Source organism: Hypanus sabinus, chromosome 1, assembly GCF_030144855.1.
Source record: "Hypanus sabinus isolate sHypSab1 chromosome 1, sHypSab1.hap1, whole genome shotgun sequence".
NCBI classification, from domain to species: Eukaryota; Metazoa; Chordata; class Chondrichthyes; order Myliobatiformes; family Dasyatidae; genus Hypanus; species Hypanus sabinus.
The window spans coordinates 125930815-125950976 of record NC_082706.1 but is presented as its reverse complement, the minus strand read 5'-3'; the positions used below and the strand labels follow the sequence as shown (position 1 = coordinate 125950976).

General features: G+C 36.7%; 1 protein-coding gene across 15 annotated transcripts in view; it reads right to left on the bottom strand.

Annotated features, from left to right (window-relative positions):
• The window catches only part of LOC132397252 (focal adhesion kinase 1), a 545830-nt gene that overhangs the window by 32382 nt on the left and 493286 nt on the right, over window positions 1-20162 (bottom strand). For 13 of the 15 annotated variants that reach the window (XM_059975823.1, XM_059975834.1, XM_059975802.1 and 10 more), the window contains 3 exons: window positions 13918-14004; window positions 10755-10898; window positions 9348-9479 (listed from right to left, as the gene is read on the bottom strand). In XM_059975823.1, the coding sequence (XP_059831806.1) occupies window positions 9348-9479; window positions 10755-10898; window positions 13918-14004 (363 nt within the window). The remainder of the gene's footprint in view (window positions 1-9347; window positions 9480-10754; window positions 10899-13917; window positions 14005-20162) is intronic. The other 2 variants (XM_059975759.1, XM_059975740.1) reach the window with 1 other exon arrangement.

Genomic DNA, 20162 nt, shown 5'->3' with positions numbered 1-20162 from the left:
AGTCGCTGCTTCCACACCCCGACACAGGAATGAACTCTATGAATATTTGTGGTCATGAATCTGCATCTGTGGTGGTGAATTGATGAACATTCTGTACCACCCAATTCTAATCTTGGCTTTTGGAAATAAATCATACATGCAAGACCTCAATTTAATTCCTAATTGTTTCATTCATTCAATTGAAACCATATGATTTTAAATGAATTATAACCAGATTTGTTTAAAAAAAATAGATTTAATGTTTTTAAAGAGTTTTCTTTGCTGTTACTAGTATTCCAAAGAGAAACAATGACTTATTTTGAGCAGAAGTCATATTAATGCTTAACTACATAAAAAACAGGAATATATCAGAGCTGCTAGAAATATCAAAACAGAAAGTTCTGGAAATACATCAGGAAACATCTAAGAGAAAGAGTAGCAATTTGGTCAAGGACCTGCTTCCCCTCCCCACAGAGGCAGCCCAACCTGCTTAGCATTTGCAATTTTTGAAAAATTAAGCTATTTATTTGAAAAACAATACATAAATGCAATGAAAGTAAATTGCTGATTTAAACTATTTGTCAATTTTAGCCAGAAATCCTAAAATATATCAACAACTTGCTAATTGCAGACATAGTTCATAAATATAGTTTAGTGGAGGAGGTTCCAGAAACATATAAACTATAAAATGGCAGGGTCCAATCTTCTTTCTCATCACAGTGAAGTGAAGTAAATACTTACAGTCAAATCAGCCTTAAATATTTTCTTGCTCTGTAATAAAGTATGACTGTAGCTTAACCATGAAGTATCGTGGAATACTTGACCAAAAGTCTCAAACCTTGTCAGCTCACTTTGAGACAGAAAGATCAGTATCTCTATTCTAACAGTATTAAAGATGTAATTCAAAATAAACAAAGTGATTTTACTCTTGAAGATCAAGATTACAGATAAAGACCAGAGGCAATAACTCTTACTTGTGAATCAGTCATGAGTTCTGAATAACTGGATAGGTAGTCACAATACATGTGAAAATGAGTCTCATGTCATTGATACACTATGGTAATGGGGAGTAGGATACATCTTAAACTAGGTGAGGACACTAGAATTCAACATAGACACCAGTCCACAAGAAGAGGAACTATAAATGGTCATATCCCCATCTGATTATTATTTTTCTATGTCTAACAACATAAAATTCAGTGGAATCTAAATCTCAAGGAATTTCTTGTCAGAGCTTACAATGCATGTTCTTATTGATCAAGTAAAACTCATTGCACCTCTATTCCATGTAGTGTCCTAACCTACATTCTAATCCTGCACAGATTGACTGGCAGGTGTATTTACAGATATTTTTAATCTCTCCCTGCTTCAATCTGAAGACTACACCTTCTCTAAGACCATCACTACAGATGCCTTCAACACTATAACTTCAAGTAAATTCAACCACAACATCTCCCTTTGCAACTGGATCCTTCACTTCCTGAGCAAAATATCGCAATCAGTAAGGATAGGCAACAATACTTCCATCATGATTATTCTCCACATTGGTGCCCCACAAGGCTACATCCTCAGCCCTCTGCTTTCTGTATACTTAAGACTGTGTGGCCATAGTCTACTCTAACTACATCTGAAAGTTTGCAAATGACAGCTCTGTAGTGGGCCATATCTCAAATAATGATGAGTTGGAATACCGGAAGCTTAGTAACATGGTGTCATGATAACAATCCTTTCTGTGATGTTAACAAAACAAAATAGCTAGGTATTAATTTCAGGAAGGGGGTGGTGCACATGCTCCTGTTTACATAAAAAATGCTGAGATTGAGAGGGCTGAGAGCTTCAAGTTCCTAAGAATGAACATACTGCCCTGGTCCAACCATGCTGATACTACAGCCAAGAAAATCACCAGCTCCTCAACTTCCTCAGGAGGCTAAAGAAATTTAACACATTCCCTTGTACCCTAACCAATTTCTAAACGATGCACCACAGAAAGCACCCTAATTGGATTCATCATGGTTTGGTACAATAACTGTTCTGTATGTGACAGCAAGAAACTGCAGAGAATTGTGACACAGCTCAGCACATCATGGAAACAATCTTGACATCCATGGACTGAGTCTATACTTTTCAATGACTCAGTAAAGCAGCCAGCATAATTAAAGAACCAAACTATACCATGCATTCTCTCTTCTTCCCCCTCCCACTGGGTAGAGGGTACAAAAGCCTAAAAGCACATAGCACCATGCTCAAGGATAGCTTCTATCCCATTGTTATAAGACGATGGAATAGTTTTCTTCTACAATAAAATTCTTGACCTCTCAATCTATTTGTTATGGCCTTGCAGTTTGTTTACTTGCACTGCACTTCACTCCATAACTGTAAAATTTTACACTGCATTCTATTGTTTTATCTTGTATTACCTCAATGAACTGTTGTATGAACAGTATACACAAAAGGTTTTCACTGTACCTCAGTACATGTGACCATAATAAGCTAATTTACCAGTGATAAACTAATTTTTTGGTGAGATCTGATGAAGACTGGGTGACCGCTTCACCGAGCACCTACACTCCATCCGCCAGAAAAAGCGGGATCTCCTGGTTGCCTCCCATTTTAATTCTACTTCCCATTCCCACTCCCACATGTCAGTCCATGGTCTCCTCTACTGTTGTGGTGAGGCCACACTTAGGTTGAAGGAGCAACACCTCATAATCTACCTGGGTAGTCTCCAACCTGAAGGCAAGAACATTGATTTCTTGAACTTCTGGTAATCCCACCCCACCTTCTCCATTCCCCTTTCCCGCTCTCCTTATCTCCTTAACTGCCCATCATGTAACTCTGCTACTCCTCCCCCTTTTCTTGCTTTCATGGCTTTCTGTCCTCTCTATCAGAATCCCCCTTCTCCAGCTCTGTATCTCTTTCACCAATCAACTTTCCCTCTCTAAGTTTCACCTATCACTTTGTGTTTCTTCCTCCCTTCCCCCACCTTCTAACCTTGACACCTTACACTCTTCCATAGATGTTGCCTGGCCTGCTGAGTTCTTCAGGATTTTGTGTATGCTGTTGAACTAATTTAACCAGTCTTATTTACCAACACATTTAATTAACATCTTCTTATATATTATCTAGTAAGAGTAATCTACTGTCCCAGTACTGGAGAAAAGACCCAGTATTGGATTAACTTACTTGACTGAATGATAGCATTTATTGCTGAATTGCCTCATCCTTGCTACCATTCTGATATACAAGGTCCAAGAATAAAGTAATGTTCTTAGAATAATCAAGAATTAAATGGCCTGAATTTATAATGAAATACCACTGAAGGATTTCTGCACTGTCAGAAATGTACTTTCATTAAGATGCTAAACTGAGCTTTGTTTACTCTGCAACATGAATGCAAAAGATGCCACTGAACTGTATTCAACAAAAACCTGATCAATATTTATTGATTGATAAATTTATACCATTAGGGAAACAAGTTATCTATTACTTATTTATACTGAAATTTGTAGGTTCTTATGGTATGCAAATTGCTGACAGTTAATCTCCCCAATTATAACACAAATAACTTCTCAATAAAGGACTTTATCAGTTGTAATGCATTTGGCACATCCTCAGGTTCTGAAAGCTACTATAAAAATGCAAAATGTCCCTTATTTTGAACTCTACATGAACTTAATTATGTTCAACATTATGCATGTACATATTTGGTTGCAATCAGTTAGTTCCAAACACAATGAGCATAAACTTTATAGCAGGGTTTTATGCAAAAGAGTACATCCATTTACAAATTAGGTTTCTTGCAACATTCTGTGATCATTTGCCCCTGGTTCTTTTCATTTGCCAGGCTATGATGTAAATCCTCATGTTCAATTTATTGTCATTCAACTGAGCACAGGTATACTGCCAAATGAAACCACGCTCTCCAGACCAAGGTGCAGTACATGTAACTCACACACATAACACTAAGTAATATTACCACTAGTTAATTAACAAATAGTAAGATGCATTTATGACACAAGTTAAAAGTAAACAGAGTAATGCTACTGGCGATTTGTGCATGAAGAGACCTGGGTGGTGGCAGGGAGTTCAGCTGGCTTATGGCCTGGGGAAAGAAGCTGTTTCCCATGCCTACAGTTCTTGTCCTAATGCTACAGTAGCCTCTGCTGATAGTTGGGGGCGGCTGGAGGGGAGGAGGATCAAGGAGATTATTGGACACATGGCAGTGATCATTAATAATGCTAACGGCCCTGTGAATGCAGTCCTCCTGATAAATATCCCAAATCACCTTAGAAAGAGGTGACATAAGATCAGAAGATGTAGAATCCTTCTGGGTAGAGTTAAGAAATTGTAAGAGTAAAAAGATCTTGAGGGGAATTATATACAGGCCTCTGAACAGCAGCCAGGACATAGGCTACAAATTACAATGGGAGGTAGAAAATGCATGTAAAACGAGTAATGTTGCGATAATCATGGGGGATTTCAATATATAGGTAGAGTGGGAAAATCAGGTTGATGTTGGATCTCAAGAGGAGGAGTTTATGGAATGCCTACAAGATGTTTTTTCGAGCAGCTTTTGGTTGAACCCACTAGGGAACAGCAATTCAGGATTAGGAGTTTAAGGTTAAAGAACCCTTAGGAAGCAGTGATCATAATATGATAGAATTCACCCTGTAGTTCGAGAGAGAGAAGATTAAATTGGACGAATCAGTTTTACAGTAGCGTAGAGGGCATTACAGAGGCATGAGAGGAGCTGGCCAAGGTTGATTGAAAGGTTACTCCAGCAGGAATAATGGCAAAACAGCAATGGCTGGTGTTTCTGGGGGAAACTCAGAAAGCACAGGAAATATATATCTCAAAGATGGAGTATACTAAAGGGAGGATGAGGCAACTGTGGCTGACAAGGGAAGTCAAAGACAGCATAAAAACAAAAGAGAGGGTACATAACATAGCAAACGTTAGTGGGAAGGTAGAGGATTGGGAAGCTTTTAAAAACCAACAGAAGACAACTAAAAAGTCATAAAGAGAGAAAAGATGAAATATGAAGGTAAGCAAGCCAAGAGGATACAAAAAGTCTTTTTTCCAATATATAAAGAGTAAAAGACAGTGAATATTGGACCACTGGAAAATGATGCTAGAGAGGTAGTGGGGTGGGGGGGGGGGGAAGAGGGCAAAGAAAAAGCAAATGAACTTCAGAAATATTTTGCATTAGTTTTCACTGTGCTTTCGGCCTTCATCTATAGATCAAGCTTTTCTTTTATGGAAAACAAAAGGTATAACATGTTTTCGTGATCTGTTTCTGGATGATAACATTATGCCCTTTGAACAGCTATCTAACAAATATAATTTACCTAAAACCCATTTTTTTAGATATTTACAAGTAGAAATTTTTTGTATAATGAGTTACAGTCTTTTTCAAAAGAATGTCCATTGGACATTACATAAAGAATTTTAGCCAGATGTATCAGAAAAAATTAAAAAGGAATGGCAAGAAGAGTTGCATTGTCCTATATCCACTGAGCAATGGGAAAAAATTTTATTATTGGTAAATTCGTCCTCTATTTGTGCTAAACATGCCCTAATATGTCTAAGGATAAACTGGCTCGATTTTATTCTCATGTTAATTCAACCTGTGACAGATGTCATTCTGATGTTGCTTCATTGACTCATATGTTCTGGTCTTGTCCTTGTTTACAAAATTATTGGAAAGATACTTTCAGTATTATTTCAAGAGTTTTAAATATCAATTTTCAACCGCATCCTTTTACTGCAATTTTCGGTTTACCAATGATGGATAATAACCGTTTATCCGCTTCATCTCAACGAATGATTGCATTTGTTACGTTAATGGCTAGAAGATCTATTTTATTGAATTGGAAAGAAATTAATCCTCCAACTGTATTTCAGTGGTTTTCTCAAACCATCTCTTGTTTGAGTTTAGAAAAAATTAGAAGCGTGGTTTTTGATTCTTCAGTTAAATTTGAAGAAATTTGGCAACCATTTATTCAACATTTTCATATGAGTTAAATTGTCTTTTCCTAAACCTTACTTTTATTATCCTTAATTATTTGGATGGAGGTTTGGAGTTATTGGCACTACTGTATGTATTTAACATTATATATTGGCCCATGTTGGTTAGTTTTTTTTTCTCTTTTTTTGGGTTTTTTTTTCTTTTTTTTTTCTTTTATTTGTCTCCTTTATATAAATACTGTGAGTTTGGGAGGCCTTTTATATTGATTATTATACATCTGATTGTTTACTTAAACTATTATGTATTCTCAAACACTTTGTATTCATATTTCATCGATGTTTTTCTTAAAATTAATAAAAAGATTTAAAAAGAAAGTAAGTTTTCACTGTGCAAGACATTAGCAGAATGCCAGAAATGCAAACGTGTTAGGGGGCAGAAGTGAGCGTCACTGCTATTAGCAAGGAAGTGGTGTTTGGGAAACTGAAAAATCTGAAGGTAGATAAGTCACCTGGACTAGGTGGACTGCATCCCAGATTCTGGAATGGTTCCTGAAGACTGGAAAATTGCAAATGTCATTCCACTCTTTAAGCAGGGAGGAAGGCAGAAGAAAGGAAATTACAGGCCACTTAGCCTGATTTCAGTGATTGGAGATGTTGGATGACGTTTTATGGTACTTGAAGGCACTTGATAAAATAGGCCAAAGTCAGCATGGTTTTCTAAAATGAAAATCTTGCTTGACATGTCAGTTGGAATTCTTTTGAGGAAAAACCGGTAGGATAGACAAAGAAAAATCAGTTGATGCTGTTTATTTGGTTTTTCAGAAGGCCTTTGACAAAGTTAAAAGCCCATGGTATTACAGGAAAGGTATTAGCATGGATAGAAGACAGCTGTCTGGCAAGAGGCAAAGAGCGTGAATAAAGGGGTTATTTTCTGGTTGGCTGTCCGTGATTAGCAGTGTGCTGCAGAGGTCAGTCTTGAGACCACTCCTTTTCACATTATATGTCAATAATTTGGATGAAGGAATTGATGGTTTTGGATCAAAGTTTGTGGACAATATGAAGATTGGTGGAGGGGCTGGTAGTACTGAGGAAGCAGTGTGTCTCATGATGGACTTAGACAGATTGGAGGAATGGGCAAAGAAGTGGCAGATAGAATATAGTGTAGGGAAGTGCAGAAGGAATAAAAGTGTGGACTATTTTCTAAATGGGGAGTAAATTCAAAAATCAGAGGTGCAAAGATACTTGGGAGCCCTCATGCAGGATTCCCTAATGGTTACCTTGCAGGTTGAGTCAGTAGCAAGGAAGGCAAATGCAATATTAGCATTAATTTCAAGAGGACTAGAATTCAAAAGCAAGGAAGTAATGCTGAGGCTTTATAAAGCATTGGTCAGACTGTACTTGGGACTAGAGTGAGCAGTATTGGGCCTCTTAACTAAAGAAAAAATGTGCTAACATTGGAGAGGGTCCAGCAGGTTCATCAGAATGAGCCCAGGAATGAAAAGGTTGACATATCCAGATGTCTGAAGTCTCCGGGCCTGTATTTTCTGGTGTTTAGAAGAATGGGTGGGGGGGGGGGGGGGAGGGATCTCACTGAGTTTTTAAAGGCCTAGATATAGAGTGGATGTTTCTTTTAGTAGTGGAGTGTAAGACCAAAGGGCACAGCTCAGAACTGAGGGACATCCATTTAGAACAGAGATGAGGAAAATTTCTCCAGCCAGAGTGGTAAATCTGTGGAATTCATTGCACAAATGGCTGTATAGTTAAGGCAGAGGTTGATAGTTTCTTGATTAATCAAGGTGCTAAATATATAGTGAGAATGCAAGAGAATGGGCTTGTGAGGAATAATAAATAAGCCAAAATGGAATGGCAGAGCAGACTTGATGGGCCAAATGGCCTAATTCTGCTCCTATGTCTTATGGAGAGAAAGACCCCAACAATCCTTTCAGCAGTCCTCCCAATCCTTTAGGGACTTGCAACCAGATGCCTTGCAATTCCTGTACCAGATGGTAATTTGGGAAATGAATCCAGGTTGCTAGTACTGTAAAGCATTGTGCTAACCACTATGCTACGATGTTACGTTCTCTGTACACCATCTCATCGTCAAATGGGATTGTATTAACCAATCCAAATGAAGTTTCAAGCAGCAATATGTATTTTAAAAAACACATTGAAAAAAACCATGTTACTATTTTCATTGATTATTTATATACATCATGACTGAATCAGAATTTGCAGTCCAGCAGACTGCTGTATGACCAGTGCATCTACATCAGTTGGCCCAGCAACATCGTGTATGAAAAATATACCCTAACCTCTCCATTCATCCACTGATGTACATTAAATTGGTGCACTCACCAAACATTGCAAGGGACCATATAATTTTCTGAAAATCGAAATAAACTACATCCATTTCTCTATTCTACTAAATATATCTTACAAATATTCCCACAGATCAATCAATTATGATTTTTCTTTCTCAAGTCCACATTGAATTTGTTCAATTCTATCATAACTTTAGATACCATTATCCCTGATTATAGGGGGATCGCATTTGCTATTTGTCAACTTGTATGGATTTAGACAATTTTGAAAGCTAATAACCAGAGGAGCTACCATATCCATACCCATTTTTATTTTAACGTTCTTGATGCAGATCATTAGGTTATCCACTCATTTTTATTACTAAATTCAGTTAAGTTTCACTTGACTCTTGGTTCCCAGTATTATTTTTCTGACTTGTCTTCTGTAAGGTACCCACTATTGGATTAACTCATCTCTGCATGCTTTGCTTGTTAAGCATTTGAGGGATAAAATTCTAAAAGAAGATTAAGGTGGGGTACAATGATAATCAAAAAAGAACAGATGATGAAAATCTAATGAGACTTTGATTTGAAATATTTTATCCTTCCTAATCTGTATCTTTCCACAGATGCAGTCCAACCTGCTGAACGTTTCTAGCATTGTGTGTTTTTTATGGGACTAGAAACAAGTTGAGCTAAATTGTCTGTTCCTGTGATACAGATTGACACAATGTAAAATACATAAGAAATTTAGCAGTTTCAGAAACAACACACCTGCTAAATTCAGAATACTTGATTGCTTTCCTTTCTCAAAATAAATCCCTCTGGCTATAAAAGATATTAAAATATATAGCTCACTGGAAGTATGTGGCAAAATGGATGCCAAATACCTGGCATTTCTTTCATCATATTTCTAAAATGTAATTATGGCCTTTCTTTTCAGAATAACCCAGAAATATAGATGACTGAATAATTCAGAAGATATTGAATGGAGTCTGTCGATTCCATGCAGTTTCTTGCTGTTACTAATTCCACACAATCTATCTGATATGGTACACTGTAATGGCATTAAGGCACTGAAACAGATAACAAAGAAATTACCAAAAACTTCTCTTCTTGTTCAAGCCATCGCTGATCCTCCTCCATTTCTTGCTGTTGCCTTATTAACCGTTCTTCCATGACATTTGTTGGAAGCATCTGACTCATTACACGCATATCCAAATTGCCAGTCTCCTGAAAATATAATAACATGTTTAAATGCAATGTGATATCTACTCACACAGTTTATTATACATTTATTGAAGCTTTGCAGCATTGGTAGCAAATGTGTCCAATATTTTTTTGTGAAATCTCCATTCTTGCCTAAATTCCCATGCAAAAAGCTACATACAATAAAGGTCAGCAAGATTCTTTGCTCCTAACATGTTATTTTCAAAGTCTATTGCAACACCACCTACAAACATCTGCAACAAAACCAGATCTTAATTACTGTCCAAAGACAGAATTTAATACAGCAATCTAGCCAAAATACAGCCTACATTTCTATAAATATACTTAATTTGTTCAGAAGGCGTAAAAAATATTAGATCACTGACTTTATCTCATTTAAGAAATGTTCTATTTGCATCTTGATAAGAACAGGTTCATATTTTGTCCAAAATTGCTTAAGTTGATAAGGATAACCATTGCCATGTTAAAAGGATAACTGTGTAATATTATAGATCATAAGACATATGCCACTATAGAATTAGGTCATTTGGCCCATCAAGAGTGCTCCACCACTCCATCATGGCTGATTTATTATTCCTCTCAACCCCATTCTCAAGCCTTCTCAGCATAACCTTTGACACATTTACTAATCGACTTTTGTTTTAAAGTTACCTAATAACTTGGCTTCCACAGCCATCTATGGCAATTAACTCTAGATTCACCCCTCCCCATCACTGGCTAAAGAAATTCCTATCTCTCTTCAAAAGGGACATCCTTCTATTCTGAGACTTTGGTCCTAGTTACCCTAGGTCTACTCTGCCTACAGTACTGTGCAAAAGACTTAGGCACACATTAAAAAATCTGTAAGGCACAGTTGCTTTCAAAAATAATGAAATGAAAAGCTTTAAAATATCAAAAACATTGCTATAAAGAGTAGTAAAGCGTAAAAACTAAATTTAATATTTGGCATGACTATCATTTGCCTTTAAAACTGCATCAATTTTCTAAGCTACACTGATATGCAGTTTTATAAAAAAAAATCAGCTAGTAGATTGTTCCAAGCATCTTAGAGACCTTGTCAAGTTCTGCAGATTTTGGCTTGCTTCTGTCTCTCCAGGTAATCCCATACAGTCTCGAAGATGTTGAGATCAGAGCTCAGTGGAGGCCATATCATCTGCAACCACACAAAAAAAAAATTCTAGGGTGCCTAATACTTTTGCACAGTACTCTAGGTATTTCAATATTTGATAGGTTTCAATGAGATCTCCCCAAACATCAAATACTGACTTGTATATTTACCTCCAGATTTTGTGGCCATATTGGAATATCCTGAGGCCTATGGTGATTCCAGGAATCATGAGCATCCAATACACCAGCCTGAGCAGAATAAATACTTCCAGGCATGGGTGAAATTCCATGTGAACCAGTATATCCAGAAACCTGCTACAAAACATACTTAGAATAATGAAATGTAAAAAGGGCAAAGAGAACAATTCCTAAACAATGATTACTTAACGTATCATTCAACAGCTAATTCTGTAAAATGAACTGCTTTCTCTCTATGGATGTTGCTTGACCTGCATAGAACACTACAGCAAAGTACACTCTTCGGCCCACAGTGTTGTGCTGGCCTTCTAACCAACTCTAAGATCAATATTATTGCCCTTCATGTGGCTGTCAAAGAGTCTCTTACATACTTATAACATATCTGTCTCCACCATCACTCGTGGCAGTGTTTTCCATGCAACCATCACTCTCTGTATAAAATCTTACCTCTGACATCACCCCATACTTTTCCTCCAATCACTATTAAATTACACCCTCACGTGTTAGAAATTTCCGCCTTGGTAAAAAGTCTCTGGCTGTCCACTCAATCTATGCCTCTTATCATCTTGTACACCTCTATCAAGTCACCTCACATTTTTCTTTGTTCCCCAGAGTCATATCTCATTCAATCTATTGTCATAAGACATACTCTCTAATTCAGACAGCATCGTGGAAATCTCCTCTGCATCCTCTCTAAAGCTACCACATTTTTTCTATGAGGTGACCATAACTGAACACATAGCTTGGTCACATAGCCAAGATCCCGCTGTTCCTTCACACCACTGAGAACTCTGGCATTAACCCTGTATTAAGCAGCCTCTCCCGTCAGTGCTACTCTTCAGTGTTTGCTCCCTTGTAGACAAGCTGAATTGCCTTTATCTGTGTAGACTCAGTGCAAGATGAGGGACTGCTGTGTGCTTGATCCTGCAGAAGTATGGCTCCAGGATAATATCCCATGCTCCATCAATTTTCAGGCCATGCCACTCAGAGACTTCTGCTAATATTATTTTGAGACAGTATGTGCTATTGTAAATATATATGCTGTCTGTTTTGCATGTTCTGGGCTTTGCACCTTGGACTAGGAGGAATATTATTCGTTTAGCTGTGTACCTGTTTGTGGCTGAATGGAAAATTAAACTTGAACTTGAATTCTACCTTCAAATTTGACCTTCCAAAGTGAATGACTTCACACCTTTCCAGGTTGAACTCTATTTGCCACTTCTCAGCCCAGCTTTGCATCTTGACAATATCCCGTTGTAACCTACGGGAACCTTCTAAACTATCCACAACATCACCAACCTTCGTGACATCTGCAAACTTATTAATTCACCCTTCTGCTTCCTTCTCCAAGCCATTTATAAAAACCACAAAGATCAGGAATCCCAGAAAAAGTCACTGACTTCCAGGCAGTAAACCTTCCATCTACACCACCTTCTGTAGGCAAGCCATTTCTGAATCCACATAGCCAAGTTTTCCTAGATCCCATGCCTCCTGACTTTCTGATTGAGCTCAACGTGGGGGACCTTTATCAAATGCCTTACCAAAATCCATATTCACCACATCCACTGCTCTACCTTCATCAATGTGCTTTGTCTAATCATCAAAGAGCTCTATCAGGCTCCCAAGACATTACCTACTTGCTTCTTAAACCTTTAGAAAATGTTTTCTGTCACTTCACTTCAACTGTAGTTCCCTCACCCTACCATCCTTTCCCTGCCTCAATAGGACAAATATATCCAGAACCCCATGTAAGTACTCCTTATGCTCTCAAGTTCTTGCCTAATAGTATCATAATAATCCTCCACCTCACTGAGGGTGAAATGCTCACCCACTGAGAGATCTAACAGTTGATCTATAGTGTATTTCTAGCACCTAGTCTTTATTTCAAGTTTTTAAGGTCAGGGAAAATCAAAGCTAATGAATAACAGTCAATGTTTCAGGCTGAGACTCCTTTTCAGGACTGCAAAGGAAGGGGGAAGACATCAGAATAAAAAGGTGAGGGGAGGGGGAGGAGGATAGCTAGAAGGTGATAGGTGAAGCCAGATAGGTAGGAAATGTAAAACGGCTGGAGAGGAAGGTATGTGCTAGAAGAAGAGAGTGGACCATAGGAGAAAGGGAAAGAGGTGAGGATCCACAGGAAGATGATAAATGAGAACAGATAAGAGGCCAGAGTGGGAAATAGAAGAAAAGTGGATGGGAATACAGTTTTTTACTGCTATTTTGATATTCATGCCATCAGGTTGGAGGCTACCTAGATGGAATATAAGGTGTTGCTTCTCCATCCTGACAGTGGCCTCATTGTGGCACAAGAGGAGGCCATGGACTGACATGTTGGAATTGTAATGGGAATCAGAATTAAAATGTTTGGCCACCGGAAAGTTCTGCATTTGCAAGATGGAGCGGTGGTGCTTGACGAAGGGATCCTCTAATTTACGATTGGACTTACCACTGTAGAGAAGGCCGCATCGGGAAAACTGGACACAATAGACATCCACAGCAGATTTACAGGTGAAGTGTTGCTTCACCTGGAAGGACTGTTTGGGGCCTAGAATGAGGTGAGGGAGGAGGTGAATGGGCAGGTGTAGTATTTTGGCCGTTTGCAGAGTTAAGTGGTGGGAGGGAGATTAGTGAAAAGGGACGAAGGATAAGGGAATCACAGAGGGAGCAATTATAGAATTTAATATCAATGTTCTAATGTTTACTCAGCTGCAAGAAAATCAAGATATAAATATAAGCACATGGAAAAAGAATATAACACACATGGAAAATCTACCTGTTCCTTATTTTCTGGTCTCAGAGTCAAAGTTAATATATCAGAACAACTAATGGAAAAAGAAACATTACTGTAATAACCTGTGTTCAGTTCCCAGCCCATTAATTGATATAAATTCTGGGGAAACCTAGAATTCCGTTTCATGTATTTCCACCATATAACTGATATTGAGACTATGCAATCTTCAACTCGTTTAGTTTGGTCATCTTCACTCTTACTGAAAACAGTCCAGGGTGTAGGGCATTAATGACGTTTTGCAATAATGAGTTAATTAACTGAGAGGGACAAGTTTCAAATTCAGTATTGTTCTACTTGACATGAGTTACCTTGCATTTGAAATGACTTATGACATCTGTTATTTACCTGATAATGATTGTGTTGCACCATATGTTGAGGACTAGGGAAAATCCCATCACTGGATCTTGGGCTTGGGTAGCCAGGTCTACTGGGCTATTGTAGAAGAAATTAACAAAACAACAAACATCAGTTGAAATACATTGCAAATAATACCAATACTTGTAGGGCTAAGTAACTGTACTGTACAGATGTGTGCACAAAGTATGAAAGAAAATTGTTTATTTCAGTAATGCAGACAGGACATAGATTTAGATATATCCAGTTTGAATATTGTACTACTTGGTTCACTTGGATTTATGTTAAGTTGTATAAATAACAACTGCACAACTTTGTTTAACACACACAAAATGCTGGTGGAACACAGCAGGCTAGGCAGCATCTATAGGGAGAAGTGCTGTCGACGTTTCGGGCCAAGACCCTTCGTCATGACTAACTGAAAGGAAAGATACTAAGAGATATTAAAGTAGGAGGGGGAGGGGGAAATGCGAAATGATAGGAGACCGGAGGGGGTGGGATGAAGCTAAGGGCTGGAAAGGTGATTGGCAAAAGTGATACAGAGCTGGAGAAGGGAAAGGATCATGGGACGGGAGGCCTAGGGAGAAAGAAAGGGATAGGGGAGCACCAGAGGGAGATGGAGAACAGGCAGGGTAACAGGAGATACTCTTAGTATCTTTCCTTTCAGTTAGTCCTGACGAAGGGTCTCGGCCCGAAACGTCGACAGTGCTTCTCCCTATAGATGCTGCCTGGCCTGCTGTGTTCCACTAGCATTTTGTGTGTGTTGTTCAAATTTCTAGAATCTGCAGATTTCCTCGTGTTTGAACTTTATGTTTATGTCAATTTTTCATTCATGACAGTTAAGTGATGAGAGCAAAAATTGAGATGCCAGTCTCTGCAATTAATTAGCAAATAAAGTATATTTAATTCTATGAAATGCAGTAATGATTCATTGTTCATTAACTACAGACCACTGATCCAGTGATGAAATATATTTAAAAATCCTTTTCAAGTGTTATATCTGGACTCTCTGGAAAACATGCAATTAAATAAATATGTTTTAAAGTCATGCACATGATGATAGTTTCTATTGGCAAGCTAAAGAATGCACTGCTACTCAATCTAACAAGGTATCTTTTGATATATAATGAAACCAAGACACATTACAAGTAGCTTTCCTGAATTGCATTTCTTTTCTCTACCCAAAAACTGCAGGAATGCTGGTTAACAGAATGATTCAGTAGCACTTAGCCCCTTCTTTTAAAAGGACACCTCTTTGAAGGACCTTTCCAATAAATTTCACCACTTCTCTTTTTCCCCTTCAAGTACTTATCTAATTCATTTTTGAAGTTATTACTGAATTTGCTTGCCACCTTTACGTTGGTTCTTCTGTGTCATAGTTGCTAGTTCTTTTAACATGAAATTTCCCTTCAGCAATTTGACCTCAACAATCTTTGATTTTAACATCTTTATCAATAATTCCTTAACCTTCTCTGCTCCAACTAGACAGATCTGGATTATCAACAAAACAAAGTGTTTGGAATAGATTGGAGAATAAAATTAGATTAGCATAGGCTCAGCATAGATGAATGTTTAATGATCAGCACAGACTTATGTGGCAAAAGGGCCCATTTTTGTGTTGTCAGACTCAGTGATTATTAAAAAGCCACTTACATGTAACAGTATAGGAACAGATCTTTGGCCAACCATGTCTGTGCTAACCATGCTAATCTAACCGATTCCACCTGCCTGCACAAGGTCCATATCCCTCTATTCTCTCCCTGTTCATGTGCCCATCCAAATACCCTTTGTAATAAAATTACTGTTGTACTGCTTCCACCACATCCCATTGAACAGATTTCACTCTGTGTAAAGAGACCTGCCTCAATAATCTCCTTTAAATGTTCTCCCCCTCACCTCAAAGCTATGGCTTCAGTATTTGACATTTCTACTCTACACAGGAAGACTGATTACCTACCATATCTATGCCTCATAGTTATATATACTTTGATCACATTGTCCCCATCAGCTCTAGAGAAAATATTACAACTTTATTCAACCTCTCTTTACTGCTATGCAGGTCACAACTTTCACATCTTGGTGAACCTCTTCTGTACCCTTGCCAAAGCCTTAACAAGTGTCCTAAAATGCAATGAACAGAACTGCATGCAATACTCCAAATATAGACTTACTATAATTTTAAACAGCAGTTATGTTTGAATAGATGGTCCTTTGGAGATCTTATTTGGGTCAGTATTTTTTCCTGCAATAAAATCAGTCTAACTTGGGAATTTTTGATTAGACTATTAGCTTTTAGACAAAAACTTGCATGGTTTTCTCATCAATCTTCTACTGCTTCAGTGTTTAGCAATAAAATTCAGAAGTATGCTTGATACAACTTTGAAGTAAACCACAAAATGACAGGGAACTTGATAAAGGGTAATCATAGCAGGGTCCATCCTTCTCACACTGCACTATACTCTAAAGAATATCAGATGGGAAAGTTAGCTGATTTCCATCTCTCTAAATTCCTTGAGCAAGAGCTACGAAGGTCAATTCCAATAGCACATTAGTCTCATAGCTAAAATCAGTTGATTCTACACAGGCTAAACTCACTGATAACATATACAGATTGAGGGCAATGTTTAAAAATAAGAGCAATCTTTGCTAATGGAATTTAAGAGCAGAGATGGCTATGCTCAACTTTTCCTTTAAAATATTCATATATGCATTTATGATGCTTTCAGATAAAAATCACACAATCATGAACTACAGTCAGTATTCATCTATATATGGTATAATAGAGCTTTCTTCCCTCTATGTGCTACACATGCTTTTTACATTAAAGCAGGGCCAATTTTATATCCCATTAGTAGCTTTGATACTGGTGAGAAAATCATTAAATCGCACATGTTAAAACACGATTTCTTCAAATTGGAACATGATAGATCTATAATACAAAATAAGCTAAGTGATGAATGAAAAGTAACAAATTCTGTGTCAAAGCACCATAATGAAATGCTAGGTTAAACTAAACATTAGTTCCTCCATTTCACTTGAAGAAAAAAGATGTTACTCAAAAAAAGACAAATTTAAGGCAAATTTATCAAGTGGTTAAACTTTCTACAGCAATATTACAAATGAAAACATTGGTGATCCCCTTTGAGTACTATCAGATTCTGTGTACAAAAATTAATTACAATTAAGATTTTTCAGTGTTAAAACAGTTTGCCTCAACACCGGCTTCAGAAAAGTGCAATACTTTAACACTTTTCACACCAAAGTTTTGTGATTTTAAAATTTGGCATCCAACAATTGTGGTTACTTTGCTGCAGTTATGTGAGTGATGGTTACCACTAACACTACTAAAATAATTTCAAATAATGAACAAATAATGTGGTCAACAGAGGAGACCCACACATTAATCAGGGATGGACACAAATCCTGCCTTAAAGTTGTAGCCATAATACATTTTTAAGAGAACTTGATCAGCAAAATAAAAGGCCGTTCTGTTGGTATTGTGTCAGAGTGTTATAAAATGAATTTGCTCTCAATTTCCTGACATGATAAGCTCCTGATTTCAGATCACCAATTAACACCAATAGAAATACTGCCTCATAAAAAGTGGCGAAGGAAAATTAGTTTTGCATACTCTGAGGTGAAAGTAAGCCAGTACAATGTACCGATAAAAAATGTAGCTGATGTAATTAGTACAGAGAGGTTAAATTAGTAAAGTTAGAGATAGGTCTATAATAGTAGGTATTTAATTATTCTCACCTCTGCATATACACCTGTTTTCTCAGTTAAAAGAGAAAAGTAAACACAAATGACTTTTCTTGAACTAGTAGCATTGAATTATAAAGATAATCAAAAATATTATCCCTACCTAATATAGCTGATGCAAAATTTAAAATACTTCATAAATTATCAACTGTCTTTCACTATTTCATTAATTGATATTCATTATGAACTTTATGACAAAAAGATGTTATATTCCTTTGTACAAAGATTCCTAAACATTATTTCTCCTTGGTCTCTTCTCCATTCTTCAGACATCAGTTATCTATACAGATTTATGTTTAGCCTGTCAAAATAAAATGGAAAGGTACATGCCCCTAGTCCATAAACTGAAGGGGGCAGAGAAGGCTTGGGCTGAGGTCATATAAGAAAACACCTCAATGATGTTGATGCACAGAATGGATACTTATAAACTGATGTCTGTTCTAGATCTAAGCAAAACTTTGTGTTGTGCTGTCCAAGCTAAGACTGTGTTGCAAAGATGGCCAAGGGGCTAACTGCAGACAGGCACACACAGCAGATTAAAGTAGCAAAGCAGCATAAATTAGTAAAGTAGCAAAGCGCATAAATTACTAAAGTAAAAATGCATTACTCTTACAATCTTTACCAACAACTAATGCAGTTGCAAATGAGATCCTAGACACCTGGTATGAAAATTATAAACAGCTTACTCAATTTTTACCTGAGCTTCCACCATTAATACTGCCCTCACCTGCATCTCTTCCATTTCCTGGATAATAGTGCACAACTCATCTTCTTGCCACTTTAACAGAGATAGAGTTCTGTTGTCCTTACCTACCACCTCATCAACCTTTGCATTCAACATATTTTTCTCAGCAACCTCTGCAATTTCCAAAGGCACCTTACCACCAAAAAAATCTTTACCTCTACCTTTCTTTCTTTTTCAGTATTTTTATTGATATCTTACATAAAAGAATACAGAATACAGTAGAATCTATATTGATTACAATATATTGAAATCACAAATATACTCTCATTACCCCATATCCATAAAAAATAAATTTAAACATAATATTGAAAAGAGATAGTTTTATTATACAAAAAAAGACTAAACCCACTACCAGAGAAAAAAAAACAGCTGTTTGGTTAAAAAAAAACAAAAAGGAAAAAATCCTTATCATATAGTAAAACATATTATTAGCCAACATCTGTGCTTAATAACAAATCAAAGATTCTGAAAATAATTCAAAAAAGGTCCCCAAAATGTTAAAAAATCTTGTCTAGCTTCAGAAATTGAACAGCGAATCTTCTCTAAATTTAAACATGACATAACATCATTTATCCAATGAGTATGAGTAGGCGGAGTGGCATCCTTCCACTCAACCAACAAGGCCTTCCTGGCTACAAGAGAAATAAAAGCCAAAATGCACAAATCATGTGCCTCCAAAATAATATAATTTCCTCCAGCAATTTCAAATAAGGCAGTCAAAGGATTAGGTTTAAAATTTACTTTAAAAAGCATTGAAAAAAATTTGGAATACTTCATTCCAATATTTTTCAAGACTTGGACAAGTTCAAAACATATGAATTAGTGAAGCTTCTCCATTGTTACATCTATCACAATAGGGAGATATATCAGAATAAAAACAAAATAGCTTATCTTTAGACATGTGAGCCTTATGAACCACTTTAAATTGTAGAAGGGAATGACAGGCACATAATGACGAGGTATTAACCAATTAAAAAATTTCATTCCAAGTATCCTCAGAAATTGGAATCTGTAAATCATGTTCTGAGAGATTTTTAATTTTGTTTAAATTTATATTTAAATTTATTTATACCATAAATATAGATCCATTACAGAAGGGTTATTAAATTAAGTAAATTCTTATCTGGACTTTTAGGAAATATATGTCCTTGAGAACGCAAGAAGCTCTAATTTGTAAATATCGAAAAAAGTGGGTTTTGGGTAGGCTATACTTAGCTGACAGTTGTTCCAGTGAAGAGAGACTATCTCCAACAAAGAAATCCTGAAAACATTTAATGCCCAAAATATATTCCACTCTTTAAAAACTACATCAGTCACAGAAGGTTTAAAAAAAGTTAGAAAAAATGGGACTTGAAAGTGAAAAACTCAATAAACCAAAATATTTTCTAAATTGTACCCAAATCCTCAAAGTGTGTTTAACTACAAAATGATCAGTTAAATTACTTAAAGATAAAGGAATTGAGGATCCAAAAAGAGAAATGATAGAAAATTTATTAACAGAATTAGCTTCTAAAGAAATCCAGACGGGACAGTCCTGTTGATTAATATAACCAAAACGTAAGATTCTGTATATTGACTGCCCAGCAATAAAACCTAAAATTAGGTAAGGCTAAACCTCCATTCTTTTTAGCTTTTTGAAGATGAACTTTATTTAATCGAGAAATTTTATTTTTCCATATATAAGAAGATACAATAGAATTCAGAGAATCAAAAAAGGATTTAGGAATAA